The 14003-nt window shown below is 43.1% G+C and overlaps 1 protein-coding gene across 3 annotated transcripts in view; it reads left to right on the top strand.

Moving 5' to 3' along the window:
• Positions 1–14003, top strand: part of ADCY8 (adenylate cyclase 8) — a gene marked incomplete at both ends in the record, with an annotated part of 223274 nt that overhangs the window by 196173 nt on the left and 13098 nt on the right. For all 3 annotated transcript variants that reach the window (XM_080695322.1, XM_080695323.1, XM_080695324.1), the window contains one exon: positions 3124–3282. In XM_080695322.1, coding sequence (XP_080551448.1) covers positions 3124–3282 — 159 coding nt within the window. The remainder of the gene's footprint in view (positions 1–3123; positions 3283–14003) is intronic.

Genomic DNA, 14003 nt, shown 5'->3' on the forward strand with positions numbered 1-14003 from the left:
CTAGGTCTGTACATTTTTTGGCCCTAAAATTCAGGCATTTCTTGCAAAGGTGCAGATGATTTCTGTAGGAACTAATTTTAAGAAGCCACGATCTAGAGGCTCTGAGTGCTCACTGTTGCTGGGCTTTCCTCGTTCCTAGGCCTTGATTTCAGTGAGAGGAGATGGGAAATACATATCAAGAATTCCTGTGTCTATTTCTTATTGAGAACCTTGGGATTTTTTAACCCATAAAGCTTATATCTGCAGCTCTTCCCCAAAGTTCTAATTTTCAGTGACAACAATGCAATTGCTCATTTGCTTAACTGTATAAACTACTTACTGTATAAATTCCTATATAATTGTCTAAGAATAATAATGTGAACATTATCACCCACAATGTGATTGTTGCAAAATTTTTAATATTCTTTTGAACTCTTTTTATTCTTAGGGTATTTCCCTCTAGGAATATGCATCAGATTATTGTGTAAAAAGACACATAGCATACATATTTCCCCTTGGTGTGGTTAGCTGTGTATGTTCAATTGTTTATTTTTATAGATCATCTTAAAATTTATTTAGTTTTGCAATTAAGTAAAATATTTCCATGATTCTAAAGTCAAGTTTAGACAAATAAGATATAATTACAAGGCAGGCATGGTGGTGCATGCTTGTAATCCCAGCATTTTGGAGGCTGAGACAGAAAGGATCACAGTTCGAGGACAGCCTCAGCTACTACTTAATGAGACCCTTTGCAACTCAGTGAAACCCTGTTTCAAAATAAAAAGTAAAAATAGGGCTGGGGGTGTAGCTCGAAGGTAGAATGTCCCTGGGTTCCATCCCCAGTACAAAAAAAAAAAAAAAAGAAAAGACGTAATTAAAGAAACTTAAATTTTATCTTTTATCTTTCATCCTATTTCCTATTTCCTCCTCTCTTAGATAACCACTTTTAATGGTTTGTACTTTAATTTTAATAAATAAATAAAGATGTGTGTGTGCGTGCATGTATGTGTGCAGACAGAGAGAAAGAGAGAGAGAGACTTTCCTTTCTTAGATTTGTTAGCATATATGTTTTCTCCCTTGGAGAACAGCTCATCAAAGTACTGAATGGGCATTCTCCCTTTCCTCTTACAGCTGCATTGTGTTATATTATGTACATGTGCCAACAGAATGGGCATTTGGATTATTTTCTGCTTTTTCTATTCCAAACATTGCTGAATTATTAACCTTGTGCCTGTGTCTTCTTTGTTAATTTTATTTATATATGGAACATATTGAAAATGGTATACACTTAGACTGTGCTTGGTGCCCTCTCCCCTCCCCGTTCCCCTTCCCTCCTTCCAACAATGAGTGTCCAGTCTGACCATGCTATATTCATGCTTTTACACATATTCAGAAGTAGCTCCTCCATTAATCAACCTCAGCCTTCTTCCTTTCCTATCCTTCCATTCTAGCTTTGGTGAGGTTTCTCGTCCATTGTCTGGAGTCTCTCTGATATCCTCAATGCTCCCTAGTTTGGGCATATTAGAGAAAACATATGCCTCTTCTGTATGTCCCTTCTGTTTCTGAGCTTGGCTGATCTCACTTAACATAATGTTCTCCAGATCTTTCCATCTTGTGAATGGCATGATTTTGTTCTTCTTTATACCTGAATAGAATTCCATTGTGTCTATTTCCCATAATTTTGCAATCCATTCATTTGTTGATGGAGACCTAGATTGGTTCCATATTTTGGCTATGACAAATTGTGCTGCTATGATCATAGGTATGCATATGTAACTGTAGTTCTCTGATTGTGTCTTCTGATATTTGTGTTCTCCACTGAGACTTTAAAATAAAACAAGAAACTAGCTGGATGTTTTCAACCCCTAATTCAGGACATGTAACAGTACAGCATATTGTCCACATTAATGGTTAAAGACTTTAAAATAATGATATGTCCAAAGCTGTGATAAAAAACAGTTTGTGGGCTGCTCTGAAAAGGAGATTGCCCACTTCAGCACAAAGGGAAAACAGGACAAGACAGGACTGATGGTATGCAGTTTCCTAAATAATTCCTATCCCAATGCAGTGTGCTCATCAGAGATGAGAAAACAGAAAAGACACTGCTAGTCCAGGGTTTCCATGGCAAAGATGGAGCTAAGAACTCTAAGCCCTGTTTGTCTGACACCAACTGTATGATCCGCCATTACTAGTTCATTCATTTCTTCCTCATTGCCTAGCACTCAAGAGCTCAGCTGCTGGTGTCCAGTTTTGAAATTCAGCTTAAACTGGTTCCACAACTATTTCAAATGTGACCATGACCAACTATTTAACTATACTATGGTTTTCTCATCTACAGAGTAAGGATTGAAATTAGTATCATCCTACTGGGGTTGTTTCTTAAAGAATTTAATATTTGCATATTGCTTAGAACAGAGTCTGACACTGGTAAGCACCACCTACTTAGTTACTTTTCTGATCCTAGTATATTCTTTGAGCCAATAAGTACCGATTAAGCATCTCCTTCTGCCAGACAGGTCGCCTCATGGCAAGCATATTCATCATCTCAGTCTTCCTTAACAAAATACTATAGACTGGGGACTTAGCAGAGACTCATTTCTCAGTTCTGGAAGCTGAGGAGTGTAAAGTCAAGCTCTGGCAGGGCCTGGTTCCTGGTGAGGTCTCTCTTACTGACTTGTGGACAACTACTTTCTTTTTGAGTCTTCCGGGGTTCTTCGCTCAGTGAGTGCACATGGAGAGAGAAAAGCAGGCTTCGTATCTCTTCCAGTGAGGGCTATAATCTCATTGTGAGGTCCCTACCCTCATGACCCATCTAACCCTAATCACTCCCTAAGACCCCATCTCCAAATATCATCATGTCAGAAGTCAGTGCTTCAACATAGGAATTGGGGTGATGTAATGTTGAACAGGACCCTGACCACCAGTGCCTACAGTCTAGAAGAGGGCTCATGTGAAATCCCATAAAGGAGTATCGATCACAGGGGCAGTCATGCTGGAAAGGGCAGGCACACATTCCTGTGAGAGCTGATCACTCTCGGACATCTTGTGAGGAGGCCTGGAGCCTGGCCACCTCCCAGATGTGAGTGCCTGGAGCCTGTGCCCCAGAAGTTCACCTGCTGCCTCTTTCTCTCCCATGACCTGCAGCTGGAGTACACGGCTCGCCTGGACTTTCTTTGGCGGGTACAGGCCAAAGAGGAGATCAACGAGATGAAGGAGCTGAGGGAACACAATGAGAACATGCTCCGGAACATCCTGCCCAGTCATGTGGCCCGCCATTTCCTGGAGAAAGACCGGGACAATGAGGTGAGCCCCTGCCAGTTCAGCCAGCAAGGAAGGTGGCAGTGGGTGGAGCACAGTGGCTCACATTGATCCCATGCTCTGGAATACTGAACGCTCTTGTAAGCATGTGAGAATGAAGAGTGTGCCTACCACATGGTACCAGGCGGCCCAAACACCAGGCTCTAATTATCTATACATGGCCTCCCCGGCCCCAGGCAGCTCATCAATTAGAGGGATGTAGCATCTCCTTTGGAAGACTGGATTTTAAAGTTTTACATGTATGTTATGTACTTAAATATATATACATAAGGTCATTGGTGCAGTTATATATAATTGCATGTTGTATTACATATAGTTGCACCAGTAATTTTTATATAATATAAATATATATAATACCCATTAAATATATATTAAGTATATAACATTAATACATATGATAGATTATATATAATTGCCCCAATGGTTTAATATATTTTTATTTTATATATGTATATAGCATTATTCACAAAAAGTACAAATACTGTATGATCCCACGTTTAAGAGGTGTGTAGAGTAGTCAAATTCATAGAGACAGAGAGTAAAAGTTTGATTCTTGGGTTAGAGAGGTATGGGAGTCATTGTTTCATGGATACAGAATTTTAGTTCTGCTAGATAAAAAATATTCTAAGATGGCGGTATGTTTGCACAACATACATACACATCTACATTAAGTAGATGTACTTAATACCACTGTACTTAATACACTTAATAGTTAATATGTTAAATTGTATGTTACATGTATTTTACCGCAATTTTTAAAATTTATATATGTGCATATATACATATAAATTCATGTATGAATATGTATTTATATATTACTTTTACCACAATTTTGAAATAAATATATATGCATACATATGCATATAAATATGTGTATTTATATATGTACATATATATATATACATACTACATATATATTTATTTGTGAGTGTAGGTGTAAATATTCTTAGCAAACTTATTTCTGGCAAAAGGGGCTCAAATTACTCTTTACTTAGAACTGTTTTTTTCTTATTATCTCTTGCTTGAAGAGCCACTGAGTGGTGGTAACCCAGATGTCTGAAATCAAGGTTCCTGGAGGCTCACGCTCCTCCAGAAGGCTCTGGGAGAGGTTCTTTTCTTCTCTCTTCCAACCTCTGGTGGCCTCAGAGCTGCCTGGGCTTGTGGCCACATCCCTCTGGTCTGTGCCTCCATCCTCACTCCTTCCCCTTATAGGGCCCTGTCTCCTCTCCTCCAAGACTGGAGCAATACCAAGAGGCTCAGTTGAGCATAGTCCACAGGGCATGGCCCACAGGCTTTCCACCCACATCAGTCACCACTCTACCCTCATTTGTAGAGATCAAAGAGCATCCCCCCAAATTCAAGCCCTTCTAGGACATTAGAATATGACCTCATTTGGAAATGTTGCCTTTGCAGAGGTAACTGGTAAGATGAAGTCATAATGGATTAGAGGGGGCTCTAAGTCTAATGACTTGTATCTGAAGAGAGGAGAGGCAAGAAGAGGAGAGAAGATGAGACAGTTTATAAGGAAAAGTAAAGATGGAGGCCCAGATTCAAGTGATGTGTCCACAGGCCCAGGAAGCTGTAGGGGGGCTTCTTATGTGGAGTCTCTGTGTGTCCCACACCACAGCAGCCCAGGGCATGCTTAGAATCACCATGGACACAACTGCCCTAGGCTCACACTCTTGTTCTTTCCCCTCCCGTCCAAAATTGTAACCCTTCTTAAGGATCTTCAAGGAAGGCCATGTGATTCTAGTGGGAAAAGTCCAGGCCATTAAGCCAGAGAGACATGTTCAAACCCCAGCTCTGCCATTCTCTTGCTATGTGATTTGAGGCAAGTTAGTTACACTCTCCAAGCCTCAGTTTCCTCGTCTACATAGAGAGTCTAATGATAGGACCCAGATGTCAATCAGGCAAGGAAGTGGAGGGAAAGTAATTTAGACACACAGACCCCTAGTCAAAGGCTCAGAGATGTGATACTGCAGGATGTTTGTGGCAAAGGAGCAGAAGCACTTGAATATTTTAAGAACAGAGCTAAGAACAGAGGTGTCACAGGCACAAAGAGAAGTCTTGAAGGGCATTGCAGGAGTTTGGATTTTATCCTATGCAATAAGGAGGTAAGAATTTTTATCTCCTTTTCATAGAAGAGACTGAGGCTCAGAGAAGGAAAGGAATGTGCTCAGGGTCACAAAGCTAGCCAGTGTCGTCAGCTCAAATTCAAACCCAGAAACGTGTAACACTGAAGCCACTTTCTCCTCCACCTCACTGTCAGTGCATGCAGAGAAGGGAGCAGTGACAAACAGTCGGTGGGCAGAGCTCTGTCCTTGCAAGCTTCCCCTCCAAGCTGTTGAGCTGTGTCGTCCACACAGGGGTCAGGCAGCTCCTGCTATTCTGCTAGGTGGAAATTTTCTTACAGAATAAGCCATCTGGGGTCAACAGTGCCAAGTTAACAGTGCCAAGTAAGCCATTGCTGAGTCCTGGGAAACACGCAGCCTCCTCAAGGCTTTCTTAAGAGCTGTAAAAAGGATACTGACAGCATGGCCATCCCGGGTCCTGGAGAATTCACACAGTATAAATTCCATCACTGCCGTTAACTGGCTGCATGACCTAGAGCTGGTTACTCAACCTCTGTCCATCCTCATCTGATTAGTAGAGTAAATAACACTGACCTTGTGGAGCTGGTATGAGAGCTAAATTGGTTGAGGACAATGCCTTCTGTGTCCAGGGCAGGCTCAGTGTAGACAGGCTGTAGATGAGAGGTGTGTTCAGATCCTTAGGCAGGTGCATTCCTGGCTCCTCCTTTGCCACCTCTGAGGCTATGAGCAAGTGGAAAGCCTTCCTGGGCCTCATTTCCTCCATCGGCAAAGCGAGCACCAAACGCTTCCCAGCTTCATCTGATATGTGACAACATCCACGTGAGTTATTATGCATGAAGCGCTTAAACAGTGCTTGGCATGTCTAAAGGGCACGCTCTTTGCTAGCTGCCAGTATTTACTCACCCATTTATTCGTTCATTTATTTTTGTTGTGTGGTACTGGGGTTGAACCGAGAGATATTCTACCTCCAAACTATACGTCCAGACCTATTTTATTTTTTATTTTGAAACAGGATATCTCTATATTGAAGAGAGTTTTACTACTTGCTGAGGCTGTCCTTGAACCTGCAGTCTTCCTGCCTCAGCCTCCCACATACTGGAATTATAGGCTGGCTTGCTCTTGTTTATGGTAACTGTGAACCATCATTGTTTTATCTATTCCTTCCCAGTTGAAGCCTTACCTCTTATCTACTAAATCACTCATTCCTGCAATCTGTATTCATCAAGGGCCAATTGTGTGCCAGGTCTTGTTCTAGATAACAGAGTTAAAACAAGGAATAAAGCAGAAAAAGTCCTGGCTGTTTTGAAGCCTGTATTTCATGAGAAAAATAGTTAAGCAAATAACTAAATATATATTACAGTGTCAGGCAGTGATAAATTCTATGCAGGCAGAAAAAGCTGAATAATGGCAGAGTATTGAAAGATTATTACACTGGTATCTCAGTCTGTGCTGCTGTAACAAAATACCTGAGGCTGGGTAATTGGTAAAGAATAGTAATTTATTTGCTCAGAGTTCAGGAAGGTGTGAAGTCTGAGATCAAAGTACCAGTGGGTTCAGTATCTTGTGAGGTTTAATCTCTGCCTCAAAGACAGCTCTTGGAAGGCTATGTCTTCACATGGCAGAAAAGTAGAAAAGAAGGAAGGCTATAAAGGGAGGCCCTTTATAAAGGCCTAATCCTATCCATAACTCTGTCTTCATGACTTAGTCATCTCCTAAAATCCCCACCTTTTAATGCTATCACATTGAGGATGAGGTATAATATATGAATTTGGGGATATGTCAGACCATAGCACGGGTCATGTAAGGTCACTCTCAGAAGGTTGGATCTAAGCAAAAACCTCAGTGACATGAAAGGTTACCAATAAGACAAACAGGTCTCAGACATTGTGTCTCCCTTCCAGAGAGGTGGATTAACATGGTATAAGAAACACAGGACTTGGAATCAGACAGGCCCAGGCAAGTAAAGGATCAGACCACAGTGCCCTGAGCAAAGAGAAGACCAGTGCCTTCATACTGCATGTGGGATGGGGAGGGGAGCATACACATGTTCAAAAATTCTCCACAAGCTCCAAAGCTGTGCTTCTAACCAATCAGAGGAAGAGTGTAGCCAAACAATAATAGTGTTCCTATATTCATCCAGCCCTTCGCAGTTTACAAAGCATTTTTATCTTTCACAAGCTCAAAATAGCAAGAAACAGATGGCACAGTCAAAGTGGTTAATTAGAGTGAGTCGAATAAAGAAACCAGCTCTCAAGGTGTGGGCAGGTGGACTGAAGCTCTCCCTGTGCCCCTCCAAGTCCTGCACCCCCTCTCCCTGACCCACTCTGGGTGGCATAGGCTGGCCTACCTGGTCCACATTGTGACCTCCAAGCCCTCTGGCACCCAGTTGAGGGTCGCCAATGAGGGTGCTGGATAGGAGGTCAGAGGGAAGTGGACAGAAACTAGGTGAAAATGTTCACTCTTTTTGAACCATGTGTCCCTGCACAAAAAGGAAAGCTCCTCTCAAGACCATGGCTTGCTCCTCAAAAGCCAAATCAGTTGACTTCCTCTGGACTCTTCTCATCCCCTTGATGGATGACAGTTCATTGTCACTCACTCTGGACTCCTGGGGGAGTCTTAGATTCCCACTCTTCTGCCCTCATCTTTCTAACTAAGCCCTTTGTATATGAACCCTCTTTTTGAATTATCTTGACTTGAATATGCCAGCCCTTTTTTTCAAGTCCCTCACTGAAGCAATGGGATTTTTTTTTTAAATGAGATGATTGCCAGGTGTGCCTCTAATTCCAGTAGTGGGGAGGCTGTGGCAGGATCACAGGTTTAAGAATAATGTCATCAGATAGTGAGACTCTCATAAACCTGGCAAGATCCTGTTTCAAAATAAAAATGCAGAGATGGGTGTGGTGGCACACATTTGTAATCCCAATACTAGCGAGGCTGAGACAGAAGGATCACAGGTTTGAGGCCAGCCTCAGCTACTTAGTGAAGCCCTCTGCAACCCAGTGAGACCCTGTTTCCAAATAAAAAATAAAAAGTAAAGCTGGGGGTGTAGCTCAGAGATAGAATGCCCCTGGGTTCAATCACCAACACCAGAAAATAAAATAAGGCTGAGCTCAAAGGTAAAATGCCTGGGTTCAATTCCTAGTACCACAATAATAATTTTTTTAAAAAACAAGATGATAATGCTTGAGGTCAGTAATGGTGGGAGTTGTTTCCATTCTCAGACCCAGAAGAACAAAGGGAAAGTTTGTGACTGGGACCAATGAGAGAGCCACCGAAAACCGTGACGTTGGAGAAGCAAATAGACAGCTCACAAAGGGAACCTCAGTGCAGCCAGAGTCAACAGGAGGGCACAAGTTGGCACCCTGCTTCCACAGTGTGGGGAGGGGGCCAGAGAATTCACCTACCTGGCCCAAAGCCACGGGCCACACTTATAGCGGTCATCCGCTGCTCTTTTCCCACACTCCTGCCCTAACCCACAGAGGAAAGTACTCCCTGTAATACCTTCTGCCCCAGAGCAGAGTGCTAGGGAGAGAGTTCCTACCACTCTTGCATGTTGTGCTTCACCTAATTGTAGAAATCATGACTGGGGAGGGTCGCAGCCATGAGGCCACCAATCATCGGTGGGGCCACTATGCTAAAGGCCTGTAAATACCTCATTCTATCTGAGCAATCTCACGGTCCCATTTGTACACAAGATGAATGGGCCACCCAGGAGTGTGGATCCCCCTTCCACCCCATGAAGGTGAAGACCACTATTCTCCAGGCTCCCATCTTCCATAGAGTGGAAGTCAGGCTGGTCCAGCTTTGTCTCACAGGAAGAAGCCGTCTTGTTTGTCCCTCAGCTCTGAGCCACACTGTCCAACCCACCACTGCTGAGAGCCAGTGTATGGAAGCTTGGTCTTCAGATGGCTACTGGACCCTTCTGGGCACTCTGTTCAATTAGCATCAGGCAGAGAGGAAGGGGTCTTAGCCCACCTCTCCTGCCTCCAATTTGAAACAGAAGAGCCCAGTCTGAACTCAGGTCATGTTTCTTCAAATCTAGTCCTTTTCCATCATAGGCCCCTCTGGTGTCAAATCAACCATCCATCCAGAATCACAAGGCAGACAAGTCTCCAGTTCCAATGGCACTCATCCCTGCTTACCATTATTATCAGTCATGGCTGCTGCTATTACTATTACCACTGGCAACAGTGTAAGCTCTGAGGCCAAACTGTTTGGGTATAAACGACAACTCTACCTCTTAAGAGCTATGAGATTGGACAAAGTTAATCTCTGCATATCTCAGTTTCTCCATAGAAAAAGTAAGGCCCTGAATGCATTAAATGAGATGCTGTGTGTGTAGCATGTGAGCCTGGCACATACATACTAAGTACTCAGTCATCATCATTATTTTATTCCTTGAGCAATGAGAACATTCTGAATATTGGCAAGTCTGAGAAATAAAACCTAGGAGAAGCACCAGGACTCAGTAATGCACTGTAGAAGGCAAACATTGTTAGGCACCCTGGTGACACGCCAGGTTACATCTGAGAGGTGCTCCTGTGAGAGGAGATTCAGGTCCATTTAAAATGGAATCGGTTTCAGAGGGTAAGATTTTCTCTATTTTCTGAGAAAAAAAAATTGAAATATAGGTGTTATGGACTGAGTTGTGTTTCTCCCAAATTTCACATGTTTAATCCTAACCCCAAGGATCTCAGAATGTAACTGTAGTTGAAGACAGGGTCTTTAGATAGGTAAATACTTGAATATGAAGTCACTAGCATGGGTTCCAATCCAATTTGTCCTTATGAAAAGGAGAAAAACCAACCCTGCTCACACCATAATCTTGGATTTCTGGCCTCTCAATGGAAGACAAAATTGGTTCCTCTTGTTAGAGTCACAGGGGCTGTCATCCTTTGTCACAGCAGCACTCTCAAAGTAATGCTGTAGGTAATGGAGTAAACAGCCATTTTCTCCAGATCACAGCCATTGGGAGGATGTGGTTCTGCAGGATTACTCGCACAGGTTCTCTGACTTCTGGGGCAGTCAGGCTCCTTCCACATCATCATGACCTGTTCATAGCCCAGGTGAACAGGGCCTCACCACAGGCCGCCATTCACTAGTGCTCTAGTCCCTAGCTATTATTGCCACTCCCCAGCCCACCCCACCCCAACCCAATCAGCCATCTTTACTCTTTCAGACAGGTCCTAGAGAAGGCTGTAGTTGATGTTCATCTGCACTTAACACTCAAAAACAATTGGTCAGGAATCAATGACACTTTCTTTGCTGCTCCAAAGACACGCCAATTAGAGGAAGTGCACTCTGCTGTGTAGATGGAAGGCCCTGAAATCCTCTTCCCTTCCTCCTCCACTCCTACCTGTGTGTGTGTCTAAAACAGTGACTCAAAGCACACACACACACACACACACACACACACACACACAACATCTCACTCTGCTTATCTGTAAGGTGAGGATAATCACTCTGCCACTTCACAGGATTATGACAAGGATGAAATCACTGAATTCTTGTGAAAGCACTCCGTAAGTTTTAATGTTTCCTACAAAGCCAGGGTATGAGAGTTCACTTTTATCACAGACGATAGAGTATGCATTACATTGCAAGCATCCAAAAATATGAGCTACACTCAACGCACTAAGGTGAGTGGCATGTGGTCTTTACTTTCATTGAATTCACACTGAGAGAAAGAGATAGACATTAAGGCAGTAATGCAGGGGACACTGTGGAGTTGTTCAGGGTGCTGCTAGAGCACTGGGACTCATTTCAACCTCCTGACCCCATCTGGGAATCTGAAGGTTTATGGAGGACATGGTCTCTAAGTGAGTTAGTGAAGATAGAAGATAAGAATGGGCCTGGTGAAGAAGGCTAACTGCAGAGCTGGAAGAGCATTTCCCATCAAGAGACAGAGAGTGGGAATAAAAGCATTCAAGTGTGAAATGGAACAGTGTGTGCAAGTAATTTTCCTGTGGGTGGTCCCAGGAAACACAGGTAGGTCAGAGAGTGGGAAGGAGGCTGGAAGGAAACTGATAAACAATGCAGTCTCACATCAGTTTCTCCTGTAAGCAATAAGGCTTAATCCTCCAGAAGGGTTGAGGGGAGCTATGTAAAAGCATTCTTCAAATTACCTGGCCCAAGACACAAAGGAGCAGGGTATAATGCACCACCTTCCATCAGTCATTGGTTGAGAGTGGCCTCAAAGGGGCATTAGTATTTTGGCATTTCTTGGCTGCTGCCCACGTGAGCAGAGTGCCCCCTAGTGGCCACAGAAAAATCCCCATGCAAAGAACCACAAGTGGGGGCAGGTGCATCTGGGTTGAAAGGCCTGCAGGCAAATGCATAGACACACATAAACAAAAATGCCTCATCTTTCTGGAGCCCTAGGTCTATTTGGGGCATTTCAGACAATAAAGCTGAAGAGGTAGGTAGAGGTGAGGGCATAAACATTTGCCATGCAGTGATGTTTGAGCTTCATCCTGTAGTCAGGGGTGGGACACCAGAGGCTTTTAAGAATGGGACAGGCATTAAATATTGTACTTTTAAAGCATCACTCCAGCTGCAACGCAGAAGATGCCTTACAAAGGGATAAGGCTGGAGGCCTCCAGTAGTGGCCCTCTTATTAGTGGTCAAGGAGAGAACTGGGAAGGGCCTGGTTTTTTAAAACTCGCAGGAGTATTAAAAAGTGCTTAGGGGATAAGAACAAACACAGAAAAACTTGGTAATTTTTTTTTAATGTGGGCGTGATGAACAAGGAGACAAAGATGACTCTAAGGGTCTCAATCTTTGATGATATGGCAATGTGGGTGCCTCCAGGGGCATTAAAGGACAGATGCAGGTTAGTTGGAGAGAAGATATTCTAGGTACACAGCATTGTAATTTGAAGCATGTGGAAACAACCTGGCATGAGACATGGAAGTTCAAATCCCAGGAAGAAGTGACCTGGAAAGAGAAATTTAGAAATTGTCTGCAGGTGGGTTGGAAAGGCTGAGAGTGAATGAGATGGGCCAGATAAGTGTGAAAACTTTGAACCAGTGGGTCAAGGATAGAACTAAAGCAACAACCAACATTTAAATGGAAGGAAGGCCAAAAAGTCATTCTTGCAGAGCTTTTAAGGAAGCAAAGTATTTTACATAGAAAGTCAATTGAATAAAGAGCCAGTATTGGGTTCATCATACTGGGTGACCAGTATGCCAAGCCGTAGTGATATTCAGTAAGGTGTGAACTAATGTATGTGTTTTTTCCACTTGACTGGAAGGCTGGCCTCTTCTCTACTCATTTCATTCCTATCTAAGATGTTGTTTTTGTCAAGAATTCTTACAGCTAATATCTAAAAGACTGACCATGTAATTTGGAGGAAGATTTATTTTCTTATGGTTTCGGGTTTAGTCCATGAGAGACCTGGAACCTCAGATCTCAGGATAATGGCAGCAGAAAGCAGAGAGAGGGAGAGCACATGGGCTGTGCTACTCACAACATGGAGGCGGAAAGCAAGAGAGAGAACAGGGGGTGGAGGAACCATATGTAGTCCCCAAGGTCACACACCAGGGACCACCTACTCCAGCCACACCCTTCTAGCCATGGCCACAGCTCAGGTAAATCCCACTGCTGGGAATACTACCCTCAAGACTCAATTAAATGAACTCCAAACACCAGTTTGTAAGCTCTTCAAGAGGCCATTCTATACCTAACTATAATAGATGTGACTAGGAATAAGCAGTGGAAAAACTCATCTGAGACATCTGGAAGCAAAGATGACAAGGGAGATAGTCACACAAGTCTGCAGGACCTGGGGCATCCTGTTCTTTCTCTCAGAAGAGACACTTAGAAGACAAAAAGAGTAAGGAGAGGAGGACATGAGAAAAAGATTGTAAAGAAAAGGATTACCAGGTTAGGAAGCTGCTGAAGAAATTAAAAGGGGTCAAGAACTCAAGTAAAACATTGACCTGCAGTGGAGAAGAAGAAATGCATGATCTCAATTTGAAGCAAAAGAGATTAAAATGAACATGAGTGTGCACATGTATGTAAGACTTGGCACACAGGTGAATCACTGCCCTGGGCAACAGTTTTCCCAGTGAGGTAAGAGACATGATCATCAACTGGGAGCAACAGAGTGGAGGATGACATTAAGGAGAGTGGTGAAGGTTTTGATGAGCCATAGAGAAGAACGAAAAGAGAAAATGACTGAGGACCAATGAATGGCAGTCAGGATGCAGGGTCTAGCTGATGATGGAGGTAGCATCTTTTTTACTCCCACCTCATATAGTGATGGCAGTATGGTTAGGTGCAGTGGATGAATATTTGTGTACCTCCAAAAGTCCTTTGTTGCAATCTTAATCTCCAGGGTGATGATAATAGGAGGTGGGGACTTTGGGAGGTGATTAGATCATGAAGTGGGTTCTCACCAGACAATAAATCCAGAACTGAGAAAAATAAATTTTTGTTGTTTAAAGAAATCCAGTCTAATGTATTTTTATAGCATCCTGAACATAATAAGACTTGAGATGTGGATATGTGGTACACAGGTCCTGTTTTCTGTCTTCTCGTCGGGTATCTCTGCTTGTGTGCATGGGTACATGTGCGCGGTTAGCAATTGCATAACTCATAACTCAACCTATA

This window comes from Muscardinus avellanarius, assembly GCF_963383645.1.
Source record: "Muscardinus avellanarius genome assembly, chromosome: 4".
NCBI lineage: Eukaryota > Metazoa > Chordata > Mammalia > Rodentia > Gliridae > Muscardinus > Muscardinus avellanarius.